The sequence below is a fragment of the Pan troglodytes genome, chromosome 12 (assembly GCF_028858775.2).
Source record: "Pan troglodytes isolate AG18354 chromosome 12, NHGRI_mPanTro3-v2.0_pri, whole genome shotgun sequence".
NCBI lineage: Eukaryota > Metazoa > Chordata > Mammalia > Primates > Hominidae > Pan > Pan troglodytes.
The window spans coordinates 49,240,696-49,265,263 of record NC_072410.2 but is presented as its reverse complement, the minus strand read 5'-3'; the positions used below and the strand labels follow the sequence as shown (position 1 = coordinate 49,265,263).

At 40.5% G+C, this 24,568-nt stretch overlaps 1 protein-coding gene across 11 annotated transcripts in view; it reads left to right on the top strand.

The window, feature by feature from the left end:
- Positions 1-24,568, top strand: part of ALMS1 (ALMS1 centrosome and basal body associated protein) — a 259,158-nt gene that overhangs the window by 97,071 nt on the left and 137,519 nt on the right. For all 11 annotated transcript variants that reach the window (XR_008546450.2, XR_010149365.1, XR_010149367.1 and 8 more), the window contains exon 9: positions 11,025-12,889. Coding sequence is in view for 5 of the 11 variants with exons in the window: in XM_016948786.3 (XP_016804275.3) it covers positions 11,025-12,889 (1,865 nt within the window). In the remaining 6 variants the exon portion in view is untranslated. The remainder of the gene's footprint in view (positions 1-11,024; positions 12,890-24,568) is intronic.

Sequence of the window (24,568 nt, the reverse complement as noted above, 5' to 3'; positions counted from 1 at the left end):
TCAAGAATGTCATATAAATGATAACATATAGTATGCAACCTTATTGTATTGGCCTTTTTTTCACTCAGCATAATTATCTGGAAATTCATCCAGACTGTTTTGTGTATCAGTAGTTTTTCTTTTTTATTGATGTATAGTATTCCAAAGTATCAATGCACCACAGTTTAAATATTCACTATTGAAGGACATCTTGGTTGTTTCCCAGTTTTTGGCTTTACCAGTACAGCTGCTGTAAACATTCATATGCAAGTTTTTGTGTGAATATGTCTTTGTTTCTGTGGGGTAGAGGCCCAGGATTGCAATTGCTGGGTCATATGGTAGTTGCATGTTTAGTTTTTTGAAAGACAGGCCACACCTTTTCCCAGGGTGGTTATATCATTTACATTCCCACTAGCAGTGTGTGAGTAATCCATCTACTCCATATCCTCACCAGCATTTGATACTGTCACTATTTTTATTTTAGTCATTCTAATAGGTATGTAGTGGTATCTTACTAAGTTTTTAATGTGTATTTCCTTAATGGTTTTTGATGTTGCACATTATTTAATATCTCTGTTTCCAGTCTCTTTCTCCTGTTAAGTGAAATGTCTGTATCTTTTGCCCATTTTCTTTTTTTATTTTTATTTTTATTTATTTTTATTATTATACTTTAAGTTTTAGGGTACATGTGCACATTGTGCAGGTTAGTTACATATGTATACATGTGCCATGCTAGTGCGCTGCACCCACTAACTCGTCATCTAGCATTAGGTATATCTCCCAATGCTATCCCTCCCCCCTCCCTCCACCCCACCACAGTCCCCAGAGTGTGATATTCCCCTTCCTGTGTCCATGTGATCTCATTGTTCAATTCCCACCTATGAGTGAGAACATGCGGTGTTTGGTTTTTTGTTCTTGCTATAGTTTACTGAGAATGATGATTTCCAATTTCATCCATGTCCCTACAAAGGACATGAACTCATCATTTTTTATGGCTGCATAGTATTCCATGGTGTATATATGCCACATTTTCTTAATCCAGTCTATCATTGTTGGACATTTGGGCTGGTTCCAAGTCTTTGCTATTGTGAATAATGCCGCAGTAAACATACGTGTGCATGTGTCTTTATAGCAGCATGATTTATAGTCCTTTGGGTATATACCCAGTAATGGGATGGCTGGGTCAAATGGTATTTCCAGTTCTAGATCCCTGAGGAATCGCCACATTGACTTCCACAATGGTTGAACTAGTTTACAGTCCCACCAACAGTGTAAAAGTGTTCCTATTTCTCCACATCCTCTCCAGCACCTGTTGTTTCCTGACTTTTTAATGGTTGCCATTCTAACTGGTGTGAGATGGTATCTCATTGTGGTTTTGATTTCCATTTCTCTGATGGCCAGTGATGATGAGCATTTTTTCATGTGTTTTTTGGCTGCATAAAGGTCTTCTTTTGAGAAGTGTCTGTTCATGTCCTTCGCCCACTTGTTGATGGGGTTGTTTTTTTCTTGTAAATTTGTTTGAATTCATTGTAGATTCTGGATATTAGCCCTTTGTCAGATGAGTAGGTAGCGAAAATTTTCTCCCATTCTGTAGGTTGCCTGTTCACTCTGATGGTAGTTTCTTTTGCTGTGCAGAAGCTCTTTAGTTTAATGAGATCCCATTTGTCAATTTTGTCTTTTGTTGCCATTGCTTTTGGTGTTTTAGACATGAAGTCCTTGCCCATGCCTATGTCCTGAATGGTAATGCCTAGGTTTTCTTCTAGGGTTTTTATGGTTTTAGGTCTCACGTTTAAGTCTTTAATCCATCTTGAATTAATTTTTGTATAAGGTGTAAGGAAGGGATCCAGTTTCAGCTTTCTATATATGGATAGCCAGTTTTCCCAGCACCATTTATTAAACAGGGAATCCTTTCCCCATTGCTTGTTTTTCTCACGTTTGTCAAAGATCAGATAGTTGTAGATATGCTGCATTATTTCTGAGGGCTCTGTTCTGTTCCATTGATCTATATCTCTGTTTTGGTACCAGTACCATGCTGTTTTGGTTACTGTAGCCTTGTAGTATAGTTTGAAGTCAGGTAGCATGATGCCTCCAGCTTTGTTCTTTTGGATTAGGATTGACTTGGCGATGCAGGCTCTTTTTTGGTTCCATATGAAATTTAAAGTAGTTTTTTCCAATTCTGTGAAGAAAGGCATTGGTAGCTTGATGGGGATGGCATTGAATCTATAAATTACCTTGGGCAGTATGGCCATTTTCACGATATTGATTCTTCCTACCCATGAGCATGGAATGTTCTTCCATTTGTTTGTATCCTCTTTTATTTCCTTGAGCAGTGGTTTGTAGTTCTCCTTGAAGAGGTCCTTCACATCCCTTGTAAGTTGGATTCCTTGGTGTTTTATTCTTTTTGAAGCAATTGTGAATGGGAGTTCACTCATGATTTGGCTCTCTGTCTGTTATTGGTGTATAAGAATGCTTGTGATTTTTGTACATTGATTTTGTATCCTGAGACTTTGCTGAAGTTGCTTATCAGCTTAAGGAGATTTTGGGCTGAGATGATGGGGTTTTCTAGATATACAATCATGTCGTCTGCAAACAGGGACAATTTGACTTCCTCTTTTCCTAATTGAATACCTTTTATTTCCTTCTCCTGCCTAATTGCCCTGGCCAGAACTTCCAACACCATGTTGAATAGGAGTGGTGAGAGAGGGCATCCCTGTCTTGTGCCAGTTTTCAAAGGGAATGCTTCTAGTTTTTGCGCATTCAGTATGATATTGGCTTTGGGTTTGTCATAGATAACGTATTTTGAAATACATCCCATCAATACCTAATTTATTGAGAGTTTTTAGCATGAAGTGTTGTTGAATTTTGTCAAAGGCTTTTTCTGCATCTATTGAGAAAATCATGTGGTTTTTGTCTTTGGCTCTGTTTATATGCTGGATTACATTTATTGATTTGCATATATTGAACCAGCCTTGCATCCCAGGGATGAAGCCCACTTGATCATGGTGGATAAGCTTTTTGGTGTGCTGCTGGATTCAGTTTGCCAGTATTTTATTGAGGATTTTTGCATCAGTGTACATCAAGGATATTGGTCTAAAATTCTCTTTTTTTGTTGTGTCTCTGCCTGGCTTTGGTATCAGAATGATGCTGGCCTCATAAAAAGAGTTAGGGAGGATTCCCTCTTTTTCCATTGATTGGAGTAGTTTCAGAAGGAATGGTACCAGTTCCTCCTTGTACCTCTGGTAGAATTTGGCTTTGAATCCATCTGGTCCTGGACTCTTTTTGGTTGGTAAGCTATTGATTATTGCCACAATTTCAGATCCTGTTATTGGTCTATTCAGAGATTCAACTTCTTCCTGGTTTAGTCTTGGGAGGGTGTATGTGTCGAGGAATTTATCCATTTCTTCTAGATTTTCTAGTTTATTTGCATAGAGGTGTTTGTAGTATTCTCTGATGGTAGTTTGTAGTTCTGTGGGATCAGTGGTGATATCCCCTTTATCATTTTTTATTGTGTCTATTTGATTCTTCTCTCTTTTTTTGTTTATTAGTCTTGCTAGCGGTCTATCAATTTTGTTGATCCTTTCAAAAAACCAGCTCCTGGGTGAGGGGCGCCTCTGCCCGGCCGCCCCTACTGGGAAGTGAGGAGCCCCTCTGCCCAGCCAGCCGCCCCGTCCGGGAGGGAGGTGGGGGGGGTCAGCCCCCTGCCCGGCCAGCCGCCCCGTCCGGGAGGGAGGTGGGGGGGTCAGTCCCCCGCCCGGCCAGCCGCCTCGTCCAGGAGGTGAGGGGCGCCTCTGCCCGGCCGCCCCTACTGGGAAGTGAGGAGCCCCTCTGCCCGGCCACCAGCCCGTCTGGGAGGTGTACCCAACAGCTCATTGAGAACGGGCCATGATGACAATGGCGGTTTTGTGGAATAGAAAGAAGGGGGAAAGGTGGCGAAAAGATTGAGAAATCGGGTGGTTGCCGTGTCTGTGTAGAAAGAGGTAGACATGGGAGGCTTTTCATTTTGTTCTGTACTAAGAAAAATTCTTCTGCCTTGGGATCATGTTGATCTGTGACCTTGTTCCCAACCCTGTGCTCTCTGAAACATGTGCTGTGTCCACTCAGGGTTGAATGGATTAAGGGTGGTGCAAGATGTGCTTTGTTAAACAGATGCTTGAAGGCAGCATGCTCGTTAAGAGTCATCACCACTCCCTGATCTCAAGTACCCAGGGACACAAACACTGCGGAGGGCCGCAGGGTCCTCTGCCTAGGAAAACCAGAGACCTTTGTTCACTTGTTTATCTGCTGACCTTCCCTCCACTATTGTCCTGTGACCCTGCCAGATCCCCCTCTGCGAGAAACACCCAAGAATGATCAATTAAAAAAAAAAAAAAAAAAAAAAAACCAGCTCCTGGATTCATTAATTTTTTGAAGGGTTTTTTGTGTCTCTATTTCCTTCAGTTCTGCTCTGATTTTAGTTATTTCTTGCCTTCTGCTAGCTTTTGAATGTGTTTGCTCTTGCTTTTCTAGTTCTTTTAATTGTGATGTTAGGGTGTCAATTTTGGATCTTTCCTGCTTTCTGTTGTGGGCATTTAGTGCTATAAATTTCCCTCTACACACTGCTTTGAATGCGTCCCAGAGATTCTGGTATGTTGTGTCTTTGTTCTCGTTGGTTTCAAAGAACATCTTTATTGGTGCCTTCATTTCGTTATGTACCCAGTAGTCATTCAGGAGCAGGTTGTTCAGTTTCCATTTAGTTGAGCGGTTTTGAGTCAGATTCTGAATCCTGAGTTCTAGTTTGATTGCACTGTGGTCTGAGAGATAGTTTGTTATAATTTCTGTTCTTTTACATTTGTTGAGGAGAGCTTTAGTTCCAAGTATGTGGTCAATTTTGGAATAGGTGTGGTGTGGTGCTGAAAAAAATGTATACTCTGTTGATTTGGGGTAGAGAGTCCTGTAGATGTCTATTAGGTCCACTTGGTGCAGAGCTGAGTTCAATTCCTGGGTATCCTTGTTGACTTTCTGTCTCGTTGATCTGTCTAATGTTGACAGTGGGGTGTTAAAGTCTCCCATTATTATTGTGTGGGAGTCTAAGTCTCTTTGTAGGTCACTCAGGACTTGCTTTATGAATCTGGGTGCTCCTGTATTGGGTGCATATATATTTAGGATAGTTAGCTCTTCTTGTTGAATTGATCCCTTTACCATTATCTAATGGCCTTCTTTGTCTCTTTTGATCTTTGTTGGTTTAAAATCTGTTTTATCAGAGACTAGGATTGCAACCCCTGCCTTTTATTGTTTTCCATTTGCTTGGTAGATCTTCCTCCATCCTTTTATTTTGAGCCTATGTGTGTCTCTGCAGACGAGATGGGTTTCCTGAATACAGCACACTGATGGGTCTTGACTCTTTATCCAGTTTGCCAGTCTTTGTCTTTTAATTGGAGCATTTAGTCCATTTACATTTAAAGTTAATATTGTTATGTGTGAATTTGATCCTGTCATTATGATGTTAGCTCGTTATTTTGCTCATTAGTTGATGCAGTTTCTTCCTAGTCTTGATGGTCTTTACATTTTGGCATGATTTTGCAGCGACTGGTACTGGTCGTTCCTTTCCATGTTTAGCGCTTCCTTCAGGAGCTCTTTTAGGGCAGGCCTGGTGGTGACAAAATCTCTCAGCATTTGCTTGTCTGTAAAGGATTTTATTTCTCCTTCGCTTATGAAGCTTAGTTTGGCTGGATATGAAATTCTGGGTTGAAAATTCTTTTCTTTAAGAATGTTGAATATTGGCCCCCACTGTCTTCTGGCTTATAGGGTTTCTGCCAAGAGATCCGCTGTTAGTCTGATGGGCTTCCCTTTGTGGGTAACCCGACCTTTCTCTCTGGCTGTCCTTAACATTTTTTCCTTCATTTCAACTTTGGTGAATCTCACAATTAATGTGTCTTGGAGTTGCTCTTCTCGAGGAGTATCTTTGTGGCGTTCTCTGTATTTCCTGAATCTGAATGTTGGCCTGCCTTGCTAGATTGGGGAAGTTCTCCTGGATAATATCCTGCAAAGTGTTTTCCAACTTGGTTCCATTCTCCCCGTCACTTTCAGGTACACCAATCAGACGTAGATTTGATCTTTTCACATAGTCCCATATTTCTTGGAGGCTTTGCTCATTTCTTTTTATTCTTTTTTCTCTAAACTTCCCTTCTCGCTTCATTTCATTCATTTCTTCTTCCATCGCTGATACCCTTTCTTCCAGTTGATCGCATCAGCTCCTGAGGCTTCTGCATTCTTCACATAGTTCTCGAGCCTTGGTTTTCAGCTCCATCAGCTCCTTTAAGCACTTCTCTGTATTGGTTATTCTAGTTATACATTCTTCTAAATTTTTTTCAAAGTTTTCAACTTCTTTGCCTTTGGTTTGAATGTCCTCCTGTAGCTCAGAGTAATTTGATCGTCTGAAGCCTTCTTCCCTCAGCTCGTCAAGGTCATTCTCCATCCAGCTTTGTTCCGTTGCTGGTGAGGAACTGCGTTCCTTTGGAGGAGGAGAGGTGCTCTGCTTTTTAGAGTTTCCAGTTTTTCTGCTCCGTTTTTCCCCCATCTTTGTGGTTTTATCTACTTTTGGTCTTTGATGATGGTGATGTACAGATGGGTTTTTGGTGTGGATGTCCTTTCTGTTTGTTAGTTTTCCTTCTAACAGACAGGACCCTCAGCTGCAGGTCTGTTGGAATACCCTGCCGTGTGAGGTGTCAGTGTGCCCCTGCTGGGAGGTGCCTCCCTGTTAGGCTGCTGAGGGGTCAGGGGTCAGGGACCCACTTGATGAGGAGGCAGTCTGCCCATTCTCAGATCTCCAGCTGTGTGCTGGGAGAACCACTGCTCTCTTCAAAGCTGTCAGACAGGGACATTTAAGTCTGCAGAGGTTACTGCTATCTTTTTGTTTGTCTGTGCCCTGCCCCCAGAGGTGGAGCCTACAGAGGCAGGCAGGCCTCCTTGAGCTGTGGTGGGCTCCACCCAGTTCGAGCTTCCCGGCTGCTTTGTTTACCTAAGCAAGCCTGGGCAATGGCGGGCACCCCTCCCCCAGCCTCGCTGCCGCCTTGCAGTTTGATCTCAGACTGCTGTGCTAGCAATCAGCGAGACTCCGTGGGCCTAGGACCCTCCGAGCCAGGTGCGGGATATAATCTCGTGGTGCGCCATTTTTTAAGCCGGTTGGAAAAGCGCAGTATTCGGGTGGGAGTGACCCGATTTTCCAGGTGCGTCCGTCACCCCTTTCTTTGACTCGGAAAGGGAACTCCCTGACCCCTTGCGCTTCCCAAGTGAGGGAATGCCTTGCCCTGCTTCGTCTCGCACACGGTGCGCGCACCCACTGACCTGCGCCCACTGTCTGGCACTCCCTAGTGAGATGAACCCGGCACCTCAGATGGAAGTGCAGAAATCACCGTCTTCTACGTGGCTCACCCTGGGAGCTGTAGACTGGAGCTGTTCCTATTCAGACATCTTGGCTCCTGTCCGTCTTTTGCCCATTTTCTAATTGGATTGTCTTTTTTTTCCCTTTTTACTGTTGTGAGTTCTATATATATGTTAGTATATATGTTAGATGTAAGGCTAGCAGATACAAGACCTTTGTTGGATATGAGGTTTGCAAATATTTTCTTGTAACCTGTAGCTGGGAGAGAGAGGGGCATTTTGTTTTGCTGGATAGTCTAGGCTTCCCTAGACTTTCACTGACGCCACAAGGAAGGGATAGCACTTTATCAGCCAGCAGAGATGAAAGTAAGTTCTGGGTTCCTCACTTGGCCTTTGCTGGTGTTGCTGTGAGTGGGTCTAGTTTTTTCTGTGATGGTTGGCTGGAGTAGAATGGTTATTATTTAAAAGTTCTCTCTTTTGCTAGGCTTCACCTCTACTGGGTTTTTAGCTAGTGAGAAAAGCTCTTGTTAGGGTTTTTTGTCTGTGTCCATTGTTCCTGGGTAGCTGACTTCTTCAGCTCCAAGTCTGTATATGCAAGAGAAAAAGAAAACCCAGGGATTGCACCACGGCATAATTCCTCAGGTCCCTAGATCTCTAGCTAATCTACCTTCTTCTCTACATCTTTCAGATTCTTCTTACATTTGTTTTATATATATTTTCCAGTGGGCTGAATTTTACTTAGCAGGAGAAATAGGGAAAAGTACATCTGGCCAGGCGCAGTGGCTCATGCCTGTAATCCCAGCACTTTGGGGAGGCTGAGGCAGGAGGATCCCTTGAATCCAGGAGTTGGAGACCAGCCTGGGCAACAAAATGAGACCCAGTCTCTACAAAAATAAAAATAAGAAAGTTAGCCCGGTGTAGTGGCATGTGCCTGTTGTCCCAGCTATCCAGGAGGTTGAGGTGGCAGGATCGCCTGAGCCTGGGAGGTCGTGGCTTCAGTGATAGTGCCACAGCATTCCCGCCTGGGTGACACAGCAAGACCCTGTCTTAAACAAGGAAGAAAAGAAAAGAAAGAAAAATGTCACAGGATCCTCAGGGTGTCGCTTTGCAAGCTGGAAACCACTGTGGCCAGCAGCACCTTCTGCCTGAGTATTGTTCACACTGCTGGGCACATTCTGCCCACTTGGCCTGGCAGGCTGTGCTTGGCTCGCACTACTATGCTATGTCTTACACCTGCCAAGCATGAGCCAGGTGTGGAGTGGTGAGGGGTGTGTGGGCAAGCAAGTGTGGGGTCTAGCCACTGCACACAGCCAGGCATGCTGACTGCTGTGGTAGGGCAGGCAGCTCCAGCGCTGGCACTGGTGCTGGTGCCACGCAAGGCTGCAGCTGGACCAGATGTACTGTGCGTGGCTTCTGCTGTGGGCACCCACATCTGGGTGAGGGAAATATGGTGGTGGCAACTGGAAGCTTGGAAGACACCAGGAACCACAAAACCCCAAAGAGGGTGTCATAGTCCTGGCTCGGGGACCCCCTAGGTCTGGGCTTCCCGAAAGGCCACAGCTTGTCTCTTCTTCTTGTTCCCTGCAACATGGCAGGTGGGGAGGGGGCATGTTTCAGCCCTGTTTGTGTTACACCTCTTTTAGTCCCACCATTTGGTGGATCCTGAGCTCTTGTCCTGCATCCATGAAGAATGAGGTATGTGGACAACTGGAGGGTGAGCAAGATGGAGAGGAGTTTCATCGAGTGGCAGAACAGTTTTCAGGAGACCCAAAGTGGGTAGCTCCTTTCTGCAGGCAGGTCATCCTGACGACTGTCCGTCCGTCAGTGGAGAGGAGAACCTAGAGTGGGTAGCTCCTGTCCACAGGCAGGTCATCCCATTGTCTGTATGGCCCTCAGCAGAGAGGAGACCCAGAATGGGTAGCTCCTACCTGCATGCAGGTCATCCCATAATCTGCATCTTTCAGCAGAGAAGAGACCCGGAGTGGCTAGCTCCTATCTGCAGGCAGGTCATTCCATTGTCTCTCCAAGTCTGGCTGAGTCCAGGGTTTTTATGGGCTTCAGAGGGGAGGAGGTGCATGCCAATTGGTCCATGGGCAGACCCGGAAAAAGCACTATAAGTTCTCCTTTCTGCGAAACTGGCAGCCCTTCAACCCATCCCTGGCTTAAAGGTGGGGCTTCACTGGTGACCTGCCCCTTTCTGCCCAGGAGCCTGTCTGCCATCTCTGCCATCTATGGTACCCATGGCACACCCAGGCTGTTTATGTCAAGGGGCGCCTGCAGGCCCACTCTGAGCTGCCCTCAGCCCTCCCTGCCCCTGCAACCTCCCTCCTGTGCTTGTGGGTGCCCAGTGTCTGGAGGGGCGGCAGAGGGCTGGTGTGACAGTGCTGTCCCAAGTGTGCACACACCTGGCTGGGTCGCAACAGTTCCTGGACTTGGCCTCAACTTTGCTGTGTAATTGGAGCGGGAACCAGGAGTGGGGAGAAGCCTGGCAGTGGGAGCAGGCAATTCTGAGCCTGCAGGGGCAGAGGGAGTTCCCAGATCCCCGAGAGTGCAGTGGTGCCTGGGTCTACAGCTGTGACTGGGCAGCTGCAGCTGTGCCCAGGAGGGTGGGGTTCCTGCCCCTCCAACTCAGAAGGAAGTGGGGCTTCTGCCTGTTCCTGGCTCCCGCCACCTCAGTACAGCGAGTAGCCCTAGCTGTTCCTTCCCCACTGCAGCTGGCATCATTGCAGCAGCCACTCCAGATGGGATGCCGCTGCCATCAAAAATATATCTACTCCATCACCTGGGGAGATGCAGCATAATTTAAAATATTTTTATCTGAAATCAGATGTTGCTATATCATCAAATAGAATGCCAAGTTATAATGACTGTATAGGTAAAATACAGAAATCTCAAAGAAATGTTATATTTATGGTAGCTTTGAGTACTGATCCTATGCGCCAGGAAACAAGGTCTTGGTTTTTCCCCCCATTCTTAGGGGTAAAATATTAGGATGTAGGTCAAGCTTCTGTAATAGCCAAACATAGAGTGGCTCAAATAAGATAGAATTTTATTTTTTCACGTCATTGTTCATGTTAGGAAAGTGAGCTCTGTTCCTTGATGTCATCCAGGGACCCAAGCTGGCTGGACAACTAAGCTGTCTTACACATGACTTCCAAGGTTGTTCCATGCATTACCATTTTCAGGAGGCAAGAAAAATAGTGATGATAGTGGTGGTGATATTGGGGGAACATGCAGGTCAAGAACTTGATTTTAAGGACAGGAAGCAGAAGTACTTGATGCCTTCATTCATATCCCATTGGTGTCAATCTAGTAATGTGGTTACAACTAGCTGCAGAAGAAACAGGAAATGTCTCCCACTTGGTGGCTATGTGGCCAGCAAAAATTTGAGTAAGGCATTTCTATTATTAAAAGAAAGGTGAGAATACTTACTGGTGGACAATAGTAATCTTTGCTGTTTACTTTAGTGGAAATTTTTTAGAAGAACTCTTTGAGTGGTCTTAATCATTGTGAGCCATTTTATTCTGTAGTTAACTGTCTTTTTTGCTTGCTGTGCTCTTTGTCCTGTTATATTATAAAAGAATGACATGACCTTCATGGTCTAATCTTAGCGTGGGTATAAAACTGATTTGTTTATAACTACTTGGACTACTTCAAATAAGAACCTGTTTGTTTGTATCTTCTAGGGTTTACAGAGTCCACGGGGAATGGGATGCAAGCCAGAAGCTGTATGTAGTCACATTATTATTGAGAGCCATGAAAAGGGATGTTTCCGGACTCTAACTTCTGAATATCCACAACTAGATAGCCACCCTTGTGCTTTCAGATCTGCTGAACCCTCAGAAATGACCAGAGGACGGCAGAACCCATCATCATGCAGAGCCAAGCACGTCAACCTTTCTGCATCCTTAGACCAGAACAACTCCCATTTCAAAGTTTGGAATTCCTTGCAGTTAAAAAGTCATTCCCCATTTCAGAACTTTATACCTGATGAATTCAAAATCAGCAAAGGTCTTCAAATGCCATTCCATGAAAAGATGGACCCTTGGCTGTCAGAATTAGTAGAACCTGCTTTTGTGCCACCTAAAGAAGTGGATTTTCATTCTTCATCACAAATGCCATCCCCAGAACCCATGAAAAAGTTTACTACCTCCATCACTTTTTCATCTCACCGACATTCTAAATGCATTTCCAATTCCTCTGTTGTTAAGGTTGGTGTTACTGAAGGTAGCCAGTGTACTGGAGCATCTGTGGGGGTATTTAATTCTCATTTCACTGAAGAACAAAATCCTCCTAGAGATCTTAAACAGAAAACCTCTTCCCCTTCATCATTTAAAATGCATAGTAATTCACAAGATAAAGAAGTGACTATTTTAGCAGAAGGTAGAAGGCAAAGCCAAAAATTACCTGTTGATTTTGAGCATTCTTTTCAAGAAGAAAAACCCTTAGAAAGATCAGATTTTACAGGCAGTCATTCTGAGCCCAGTACCAGTGCAAATTGTAGCAATTTCAAGGAAATTCAGATTTCTGATAACCATACCCTTATTAGCATGGGCAGACCAAGTTCCACCCTAGGAGTAAGCAGATCGAGTTCCAGACTAGGAGTAAAAGAGAAGAATGTAACTATAACTCCAGATCTTCCTTCTTGCATTTTTCTTGAACAACGAGAGCTCTTTGAACAAAGCAAAGCCCCACGTGCAGAGGACCATGTGAGGAAACACCATTCTCCCTCTCCTCAACATCAGGATTATGTAGCTCCAGACCTTCCTTCTTGCATTTTTCTTGAACAACGAGAACTCTTTGAACAGTGCAAAGCCCCATATGTAGATCATCAAATGAGAGAAAACCATTCTCCCCTTCCTCAAGGTCAGGATTCTATATCTTCAGACCTTCCTTCTCCCATTTCTCTTGAACAATGCCAAAGCAAAGCGCCAGGTGTAGATGACCAAATGAATAAACACCATTTTCCCCTTCCTCAAGGTCAGGATTGTGTAGTGGAAAAGAATAATCAACATAAGCCTAAATCACACATTTCTAATATAAATGTTGAAGCCAAGTTCAATACTGTGGTCTCCCAGTCAGCCCCAAATCACTGTACATTAGCAGCATCTGCATCTACTCCTCCTTCAAATAGAAAAGCACTTTCTTGTGTTCGTATAACTCTTTGTCCCAAGACTTCTTCCAAGTTGGATAGTGGAACTTTAGATGAAAGATTCCATTCATTGGATGCTGCTTCTAAAGCGAGGATGAATAGTGAGTTTAACTTTGACTTACATACTGTATCTTCGAGATCACTGGAACCAACCTCCAAATTATTGACCAGTAAACCTGTAGCACAGGATCAAGAATCTTTAGGTTTTCTAGGACCTAAATCTTCACTGGATTTCCAAGTCGTACAGCCTTCTCTTCCAGACAGTAACACTATTACTCAGGACTTGAAAACCATACCTTCTCAGAATAGCCAGATAGTAACCTCCAGGCAAATACAAGTGAACATTTCAGATTTCGAAGGACATTCCAATCCAGAGGGGACCCCAGTATCTGCAGATCGGTGAGTCTCATTGTGATAACAAGCAAGCTGGATGGACTTTGTAATAAAGGGTTTCAAATACTTAAGTAGATATCGGTTCTTGGGGGAAAGGCCGTGTGATTTCTCTGAGTGGAGGTTGTGTCTGGCTAATTACTAGAAGTCTTTCAAGGAATAAATGTGTTAAGTAAGAGAGAACATATGACAGTAATGCATTTGTACTTTCAGAGGGCTTTTGGCAAGACTTGACATCAAGTGTTTTTAAAAATTGAATGACCTTGAAAAGAATCTTTGATCATCCAATGATACAATTACGAATTAATTTACTGTGTTGGACATATGCTGAAGATCTCCTTTGGAGGTTGCACACACGTACATGGGTGCTTGGTTACTCTCTCTCTTCCGCTCTCCCTCTCTCTCTCTCTTCTCCAGCTCTCTGGTTCCATTTCATGACTTCCCTCAAATATTTAGTATTTACAAAGAAAGTGGCTTTACAGTGGAAAATCCTGGCAGATACCAGTTTAGTCAAATGATGAAGATTAGCATCGCCAGTAAAACATCTGTCAACATAATGTGCTCCCTGATATGATGCCCCACCTCATAGATTATTGTAGGAAAGGAAACCCAATTCAGGGATAAGTTCGTTAGATTTATATTATTCAGCCCAATTTTAGCACATTGCCATTAACTCAGTTTTACTTAATGAGCCTCTTATGATATGGTGAAACAGAACTACCTGTATGTTTAGTATTTTACCTTATAGTTGAAGAGGCATCGTACCACAGTGGAGAGCGCTAGGCTTGGAAAGGAGGAAGAAAGAAATGTTTATTCATAATCTACATGTGGTAGTAGTCATGGCAATAAGGAACTTAGATATGCTATCCTACTTAGTTCTCATCATGATCCTATGAAGCAGGTGATGATATCTCTATTTTCCTACTGGGAAACTGAGATGCTGACTGTTACTTGTGCCAAAAGATGTTGTTTGTAGGCAAGAGAAAGAACATTCAAATGCATTCTGTTTAATCAGAGTAAGGATTAACAAATTTGAACCCTAATTCCAACACTTCCAACCATGATCCTGGACAACTGATTTAATATCCTTGGCACTCATATGTAGAAGGAAAGGGTTGGAATGCTGAAAAGTCCCTTATAGCTCTAAAAGTTAGGGATTGAGATAATAGATTGGGGCAAAAAAACAAGGTCAATCTCTGATTTCAATGTTAAAAATAGTAGAGTGCCATAGAGATCAGTAATGATACCTTTAAAAATTTTTTTCTTTGAGACAGAGTCTCGCTCTGTCACCCAGGCCAGAGTACAGTGATGTGATCTTGGTTCACTGAAACCTCCGCCCCCTGGGTTCCCGTCCCGCCTCAGCCACCTGAATAGCTGGGACCACAGGCGTGCACCACCATGCCTGGCTAATTTTTGTATTTTTAGTAGAGACGAGGTTTTGCCATGTTGGCAAGGCTGGTCAGTATTGATACTTAAAAAAAAAAAAAAAAAGAAGTTTAGAAATTAAAACATTGACAATTTCATATGCAGTTTTTAAACTCTTCAAAGGTTAAATGCTAAGGTATTGTACTGAATACCTTAAAAATGAGATAAAGCTATGAATGAGAAGAAAGTAATAGATGATTATATATATGAACTAACAATAATGCCATTTGTTCAGGGTGTACATTTGTAGTGGATGCTTATATTATACTTAGTGTGATAATCAGAAATAGATGTTATTACCTCAGTTGTGGATTTAAAAAACCTGAGACTTAGAGAAAATATTTTGCCCAAGATCACATGGCCATTGAGCATTGGAGGTGGCATTTGAACCTAGGTTTATCGAACTCCACAGTCCATAAATAATGCAAACTACACACACACACACACACACACACACACACACAGATGCATAAAACATATATATAAGTAAATATACCTTATAAAATATTTATAAAGGGCTGGGTGCGGTGGCTCACACCTGTAATCCCAGCACTTTGGGAGGCCAAGGTGGGTGGATCACCCGAGGTTGAGAATTTGAGACCAGCATGATCAACATGGAGAAGCCCCATCTCTACTAAAAATACAAAATTAGCTGGGCATGGTGGCACATGCTTGTAATCCCAGCTACTCAGGAGGCTGAGGCAGGAGAATCGCTTGAACCTGGGAGGCGGAGGCTGCAGTGAGCCAAGATTGCACCACTGCACTCCAGCCTGGCAACAAAGCGAGACTCTGCCTCAAAAAAAAAAAATTTATAAAGTATATATGTATAAAATATTTATAAAGTATATGTGTATAAAATATATTCAAACTTTTTCATTTTGAGATAATTTTAGACTTAGGAGTTGCAGAAATAGCACAGCGAGTTTCTGTATTATCTATTGCTGTGTATCATGTTACCCTGAAATATAGCAACTTAATAAACATCTGAAAATTTATGTAGGTCAGAAATCTAAATGTAGCTTATTTGGGTACTTCTGGCTTAGGTTGTCTCAGAAGGTTGCAAACAAGGTATTGGCTGCAAATGTGGTCTCATCACAGGGCTTGCCTGAGAGGATATGCTTCCAGCCTCACTCATATGGCCATGGCTTTGGCCAGAGACATGGGCTTTTTGATTCTATAAGGCACTCATAATATGACACCTAAGCTTCCCTTAGTGAGGCAGTGAGAGGGCAAGAGAGGGTGCCCAAAACAAAAGCCACAGTCTTTTTGTAACCTACCCTTGAGTGTGTCATCTCGTCACCTCTGCCACATTCTCTTCAGTAGAAATGAGTCACTGTCTAAAGCTCTCACCCAAGGGTTGGGAATTCCACAAGGTCCTGAATACCAGGAGGTAGATGTCATTGGGGGATATGTTAGAGGTTGTCCATGTAACCTTTACTGAAGCTTCCATTTATGTTAACATCTTACTGTAACATCATAACCATAAAATATTTATCAAAATAAGAAATTATTATTGGTGTAAAACTATATAGTCTAACATTGATTTCACCAGGTTTTTCCACAAATGAACCTTTTTTGTTTCAGATCCAACCCAGGATTCCGTCTTGCATTTTAGTTGTCATGTCTTAGACTCCTCCAATCTATGACAGTTTCCCAGTCTTTTTTTGTCTTTCATGACCTTGACGCTTTGAAGAGTGCTAATCAGTTATTTTGAAGAAGCTTCTTCAATTTAGCATTGTTTGATGGTTCAAGGTTAGATTAGGGTTATGCATTCTCAACACGTCACAACAGAGAGCACATTATGTTGATATACATTACTGGTGATGTTAACCTTGGTCACTTGGCTAAAGTGGTATCTGCTAGGATTCTCCACTGTAAGGTTATTGTTTTTCCTTTGGAGATACTAAACATTTGAGGGAGATTTTGTTAGACTCTACAAATAACCTGTTTCTGCTTAAACTTTGACTACTAATTTTAGCATTCATGAGTGGATCTTGGCTGTAGCAGTTATTACTCTGGTGTTTTAATTTTTTTATGTCTTTCATCTCTTTTACATTTGTTAATTGGAATTCTTCTGTAAGGAGAATTGTTCTTCCCTCATTTATTCCGCCCTAGGTTATTTATTTTCATTACTGTAGACTCATGAGTGTTTATTTCATTATTTGGATTATAATCCAGTGCTACCATTACTATTTTGTTGCTCAAGTTCTCTTTTTAGCTATTTAGAGCACTTTTAGGTTGGCTCCTGTACCCTGCCCCAGAGCTGGAATCAACTGTTTCATTAAAAATCCCTCTTTTTGTTGTTGTTGTTGTCGTTGTTTTCTTTCTTTTTGAGCCGGAGTCTTGCTCTGTCGCCCAGGCTGGACTGCAGTGGCTTGATCTTGGCTCAAGATCAAGCAAGAACTCCATCTCCCGGGTTCAAGCAATTCACCTGCCTCAACCTCCAGAGTAGCTGGGATTACAGGTCTGCACCACCAAGCCCAGCTAATTTTCTGTATTTTTAGTAGAGACAGGGTTTCACCATGTTGGCCAGGCTGGTCTTGAACTCCTGACCTCAGGTGATCTGCCCACCTCGGCCTCCCAAAATGCTGGGATTACAGACGTGAGCCACCATGCCCAGCCAAAAAACCCTCTTATTTTTGAAGGGAGGAAGGAGTATACTATTTAGAAAGCAAGATGTAAGGACCTGGCATGCTCATTGCTGGTGGGATGTTGCTGTGTCTAGCCTTTCTCAGTGAATAAAGCTAAGAAATATAGGTAGATTTGTAAATTTATGTGTATACTCATATCTGTATCTTTTAACGTGTGTGTGTGTTTTAAATCATGTGTCCATATTGATACCTCTGACTCTAGTACAGATCCACAAGGTTGATTCTAGCCTTTCCCCTTTCTTTATTTGTAACTTCTGTCTCTAATAGCGATAAAACTGGCTCTCATTATCTGTAATATATTTACCCTAATATATAAATAGTTTCAGAATTCATAGCCCCTACCCACATGAAAAACAAATTCTGCATCTAGAGTACAGTGTTTATCTGCAGTTTCGAATTTATCATTAAAATATCTAGACAAAAATGCTGTTTGCTAAAGTTTCTTAAGTCAGCATCTCCCTTCCCCATATTCTTCAGTATGAGTACGTGATTCATTTATAATATAGTTAGATTCATTAGTCACATTCTGCATTCCATCTTTGCCTCATATCCTGGTTCACCTTTGAAAATTTCCATACTTATAAATTTCACTTTCTGTGCTTTACAATTCTATCCATTGCTACAGTTTCATATGAGCAGTTCCATCAATCCCCAAATTCCCCTATGCCGTTCCTTTGGAGACAGTCTTTCCTCTGATCCCTCACCCCTGGCAGTCCCTGGTCTGTTTTCTTCCCTAGAGTTTTGCCTTTCTAGAGTGTCACACAAATGGAATCATAAAATATGTAACAGCCTTTTGGGTCTGATTTTTTTACTTTGCAAAATGCATTTGACACATCCATCTTGTGTGGATCAGTAGTGCTTTTTTATTGCTTTATTAAATGCAGTAATATTTTATTGTAATTGAGTTTGTTTATCCATTCACTCACTGAAGGATATTTGAGTTGTTTCTAGTTTGGGACCATTAAAATTAGAACTGCTGTAAACATTTATATACAGGTTTTTGTTTCTCTACAGTAAATACTAAGAAAGAGGATTCCTGAGTTATATGGTATAGGTGTATATTTAACTTTGTAAGAATTATTCAGAGCTAAACTAATACTAGTTTTTCAGAGTGTCTGTATCATTTTGCATTCCTGCTAGCAATGGGTGAGCATTCTAGTTACTCCACATCCTCACCGATGTGTAAATTGTCAATATATTTTAGCCATTTTTATAGTTGTACAGTGGTATCTCAACATAGTTTTAATTTGCATGTACTTCCTTAATGGCTAATTATTATGAACACCGTTTCAAGAGCTTATTTGCCATCCTCTTCGGTGAAGTGCTTTTTAAATAGGGTTGTTTGCTTTCTTATTGGTGAGTTTTGAGAGTTCTTAATATATTCTGGATACGAGTCTTTTCTGGATATGTTATTTGCAAATATCTCTTCACAGTATGCGACTTGTCTTCTTATCCTCTTAAAAAAGTCTTTCAAAAAACAAAGGTGTTTCCTTTTGCTCAAGTCCAATTAATTGATTTTTAAATGGATCGTGTGATTGGGTTGGCAGTACTTTTCTTTCAGCACTAAAAAAATATGCTCCTTCCTTCTGGATTCCATGGTTTCTGACAAAAAATTCATAGTCATTTGAGTCATTGTTCTCTATGTAAGAACAATGTGTTATTTTTCTCTGATTATTTTAATTTTTTTCCAGCACATTGATTATGCTTCTAGATATGGGTTTCTTATTTTTTTTTAATTTTTAAATTTTCATTTCAGTAATTTTTGGGATAAAGGTTGTTTTGGTTACATGGATAAGTTCTTTAGTGGTGATTTCTGAGATTTTAGTGCACCCATCACCCGAGTAGTATGCACACCGTACCCAATATGTAGTTTTTTTAAGCCCATAGGTTTACAGGCATACCTCAGATATATTGCAGGTTCAGTTCCAGACCACTGCAATAAAGCCGGTCACCTAAATTTTTTGGTTTCCCAGTGCATGTACAAGTTATGTTTACACTATACTGTACTCTATGAAGTGTATAATAGTGTTATGTCTAAAAAAATGTACCTACCTTAATTTAAAAATTGTCGTTGGTTGATGGGCACTTAGGTTTTTATGAGTTACTTCACTTAGAATAATGGCCTCCAGCTCCATCAAAGTTACTGCAAAAGACATTATTTCATTCCTTTTTATGGCTGAGTAGTATTCCGTGGTGTATATATACCACATTTTCTTTATCTACTCACTGGTTGATGGGCATTTAGGTTTTTATGTCTTTGCAGTTGCAAATTGTGCTGCTGTACAAGTGTGTGCACGTGTCTTTTTAATGTAATGTCTTCTTTTTCTAGGTATAGATTTCTTTGGTACATCTTGTTTGGGGTTTGCTGAGTTTTTTTAAGCCTATAGGTTTACAGGCGTACCTCAGATATATTGCAGGTTCAGTTCCAGACCACTGCAACAAAGCCGGTCACATGAATTTTTTGGTTTCCCAGTGATATACAAGTTATGTTTACACTATACTGTACTCTATTAAGTGTATAATAGTGTTATGTCTAAAAAAAGTACATACCTTAATTTAAAAATTCTTTATTGTTTAAAAATGCTAACAATTATTTGAACCTTCAGTGAGTTACTTTTTGCTGGTGGCAGTCTTACCTTGATGTTGGTGGCTGCTAACTGCTCTGGGTGGTGATTGCTAAAGATTGAGGTGGCTGTAGAAATTTCTTTTATTTTTCTTTTTAATTTTCATTGGTACATAGTAGATGTATATGTTTATGGGGTACATGAGATGTTTGATACAAGCATGCAGTGTGAAATAAGGACATTGTGAAGAATGGGGTACATCCCTTCAAGCATTTTTATCCGTTGAGTTGCAAACAATGCAATTACACTAAGTTATTTTAAAATGTACAGTCATTATTTACTATAGTCACCGTTTTGTGTTATATAGTAGGTCTTATTCATTCTTTCTATTTTTGTGTGTGTGTGTGTGTGTGTGTGCGCCCATTAACCATCCCCATCTCTCCTCAAACCCCTCACTACCTTTCTCAGCCTCTGGTAACCATCCTTCTACTCTCTATGTCCATGAGTTCAATTGTTTGGATTTTTAGATTCCACAAATAAGTGACAACATGCAGTGTTTGTCTTTTTATGCCTGGTTTATTTCATTTAACGTAATGATCTCTAGTTCCATCCATATTGTTGTAAATGACTGGATCTCATCATTTTCTATGTCTGAATAGTACTCCACTGTGTATATGTACCACATTTTCTTACCCATCTATTGATGGACACATAGGCTGCTTCCGAATCTTAGCTTACCACAAACAGTGCTGCAACAAACATGGGATTGCATTGAAACTGTAGATTGCTTTTGAGTAACAAAATCAGTCTTCCATATACTGATTTCCTTTCTTTTGGGTATATACTCAGCAGTGGGATTGCTGGATCATATTGTAGCTCAGTTTTTAGTTTTTTTAAGGAACCTCCAAACTATTCTCCTTAGCGATTGCACTAATTTACATTCCAAGCAATAGTATACAAGGGTTCCCTTTTCTCCACGTCTTCGCCAGCATTTGTTGTTGCCTGTCTTTTCGATATAAGCCATTTTAACTGGGGTGAGATGATATCTCATTGTAGTTTTTAGTTTTAGTGTTTTGATTGGATTATTAGATTTTTTTCCTATGGAATTGTTTGAGCTCTTTATGTATTCTGGTTATTAATCCCTTGTGAGATGGGTAGTTTGCAGATATTCTCTTCCATTCTGTAGGTTGTCTTCTTCACTTTATTGATTGTACCCTTTGCTGTAAAGAAGCTTTTTAATTTGATGTGATCCCATTTGTCCATTTTCGCTTTGGTTACCTGTGCTTGTGGGGTATTGCTCAAGAAATTTTTGCCCAGACCAATATCCTAAAGATTTTCCCTCATGTTTTTCTGTAGTAGTTTCATGGTTTGAGGTCATAGGTTTAAGTTTTTAATCCATTTTGATTTGATTTTTGTATATGGCGAAAGATACAGAGTTCTAGCTTCATTCTTCTGCATGTAAGTATCCAGTTTTCATTTATTTCTGCTGTTTTATAGTTTTTGTTAGGGAATTCTGATATCTCTTTTATCCTAGCCTTGGTGTCTGTTCCCATGTGATTTAGTTTTTATATTTGTCTCTTCAAAATCTCATTTTGAAATTTGATCCCCAGCATTAGAGGTGGGACCTAAAGAGAGATGTTTGGGTTATGGGGGCAGATCCCTCATGAATGGCTCAGTGACCTCCCTGTGGTAATGAGTGAGTTCTGGCTCGTAGTTCACCCAAGAGCTGGTTGTTTAAAAAAGAATGACTCCCCTCCTCCCCACCTTCCACTTCTTTTCTCTTCCCGTGTGATGTGGGCTCTCCCCTTCCACTTCTGCTGTGATTGGAAGCTTCCTGAGTTCCTCACTAGAAGCAGATGCTGGTCCCATGCTTCTTACACAGCCTGCAGAACTGTGAGCCAAATAAACCTTTTTACTTGGTAAATTACCCAGCCTCAAGTATTCCTTAATAGCAGTGCAAACAGACTAAGACACCATTTGAGCTGAGATTTTTCTGTTTCTAAATATGATGAATAATTTTGGATTGTATTTCATAATGACGTGCTATGAAATGACAAGTCTTGTTTAAATGCCATAGAGAACGTTGATGTTTTTGTTTTAGCAGACAACTAGTTTTAGCAGAAACCCAACTAGTTGCAGGTTAAAAATTCCAGCCAGCCTTCTGTAGGTTGTTGTTCCAAGTCCATTCAGTTTTCAAAGATTTTGCAGTGCTGTTCACATCTGTTGTCTGTGTGTGTGCCTAGTTGCCCTTTTCTAGGTACTTTTATCCCTTTTCTATGTACTTTCTGTGACTACATTGTGTCAGGGCCGAGTGGCACAGGACAGAAGGGGAAAAAACCAACCAGGCGTGGTCACTCTTGAGACCACATTTCCTTTGGTGTAAGTTGAAGGTTTCCCTTCTTCAGAACTTTAGGCTCCTGCTAAAGCAGGCCTCTGTTACTGCTTGTACCATTGCCACCATGAGATTACTGGGATGCTATGACTAATATACAGAGATAAGGAAAAAGGGGATTCCACACTCTATATAGAGTGTTGGGAGACCTTTCTTTCATTCCTGAAGCCTGAACTAGAAGGCTTTGCTGTGAAGTCTTTCTCTCTGTGCTGATATCCACTTTTAGGTTTCAGGCTATATTGAGTTCAGGCCAAGGAATGACAGAGGAAACAAAAATGATGGCAAACTCATTACCATTTTGATGATATTTCAGATTTTATGATCTTCAATCTGCCTGCTTCTGTTATTTTCCACAGTCTTCCAATAGCTGCTCCATGTAGTCTATCTAGGTTTTATAGCTCATCTCATCTAGGATTAGATATGCTAACCTGGAACTGGAACCACTTCTACTGTTTTTTGTTCCCATTAACTGCATATGTGAGTTTCAGTTATTCCACATCCTTGCCAACACTGGGTATTAACAGTTATTTTTAATTTCACTCATTCTAAATGTGAGTATGAAACAGTATGGTATTGTAATTTTAATTTGTATTTCCATGATGACTAATGATGCTGAGCATCTTTTCTGTGTCGCTTGCCCATTTGCATGATTTTATTTATGAAGTATCTGTTCACTTTTATCCATTGGATTGTCTCAGTATTATAGGAATTTTTATAATATATTCCAGATACAAATCCTCTGTGTATTGTGAATATTTTCTCATAGTCTGTGGTGTGATTTTTGTTTTCTTAATGGTGTCTCTGGGGAACAGAAAGCTTTAATTTCGATGATTCCACTTTGGTAATTTTTTTTTTAATGATTAGTACTTTTTTGTGTCCTGATTAAGAAATGTTGCCTAATCAAGTGTTGTAGAAGTTTTCTCCTGTATTTTCATGTAGAAATGTTATGGTCTTAACTTTGTGATCAAGTCTGTGATCTGTTTCCAAATTCTCATTTGTGGTGTAAGTTATGCAGTTGAGGATCATTTTCTTTCCTAGGAATATTCTAGCACCACTTTTCAAAAATGATTATTTCCTTATTGAAGTTAGTTGGAACCTTGGTCAAAATTAGTTGGCCTTATATGTGTAAGTTTTAGAGTTTCTACTCTGTTTCTTTGTTCTTTTTATTTATCTTTACACCAGTACCACAATGTCTTGATTACTGTAGCTTTATAGTAAGTCTTGAAATCAGGTTATGTCCTCCAACCTTGTTTTTGTTTTCAAAATTATTTTTGCTATTTCAAGTCCTTTGCATTTTCATACAAATTTTAGAATAAGCATACTGGGATTTTTTTGGGGATTGTATGGAATCTGTAGATCAATTTTGTAGATTGACATTTGAATTTTCAGTCTTCCTATGCATGAACATGGTGAGATTTTTCTTCCCCACTTATTTAAGTCATCTTTAATGTCCCCCAGTGACATATTGTAATTTTCATTGTGTAGATTTTACACATCTACTAAATATATTCCTAAGTAGTTAATATACTATGGTATATGGCATTTTAAAATTTAAGTTTTCTCATTGTTCATTGCTTATATATAGAAATACTGTCGTCATGCCAATTTGTAGGTCCCAACAAGTTAATTTTAATTTTAATTTATTGTTCTTTGGGTCAGAGCTTTCATGCCTACTGTGGGATGTTTTAGGGCAATGAGTGCTGTAGAGAATTTATACAAGGCAAAAGTTCCAGTGGTTGACATATATCTATTTGTTCTCTGTTTTATGTTCAGTAACTCCTCTAAGATTTCAAGAGTTTCTTCTTTAAATTTACTGGGATCCTCAGGTATAAAGTCTATTTTTCATACATAATCATTTCACCAGGGAACAGAGCAGTTTTACTCCTTCCTTTGCAGTTCTCATGCCTTTTATTTCTTTTTCTTGCCTAATGCACTGGCTAGAACATTGAATATGATACCAAAACAAGTAGTAAAAGCAGACATCTTGCCCTGTTCCCTATTCTTGGAGGGCAGGAGAATAGAGTTAGTGTTTTGTCATTAAGTTTAATATTACCTGTAGATTTTTAATGGGTGCCTTTTATCAGCTTGAGGATGTTTTCTAAGTGAGTTTTATCATGAATGGGTATTTAATTTTTCAAATGTTTTTCCTGATCTATGGATATGATCATACATGTTTTCTCCTTTTTTCTACTGATGTAGTGAATTACATTGGTCCAGTTGATCAACTGTATTGTTGAAATTGTCATCTTTACTGAATTTTTATCTGCTTGTTTAATCAGCATTTGAAAACAGCATACATCTCCAGTTATGTTTGTGTGTTTTCTGTTTCTCCTTTAGATCTTCTTTGGAGTATTTTGTGGGGAGGGGAACAATAACAAAGTTATAGAAAAGGGAAATATGGCACAAGGAACTTCTCTTTCTCCTTAGTTATTTGGGAATACGTTGTTGACCTGCTGCACAATCACTTTTGTGTAATATAGTCTCATTTCCTATAAAAGGACATTCTCCTATATGACCACAATAAAGCCATGAGAATTAGGAAATTCATACTAGTGCATTACAGACATTATTTAGATTTCTCCAGTTCTCCCAGTAATGTCTTTATTTTTATTTTTATTTTTTTATAACACTTTAAGTTTTAGGGTACATGTGCACA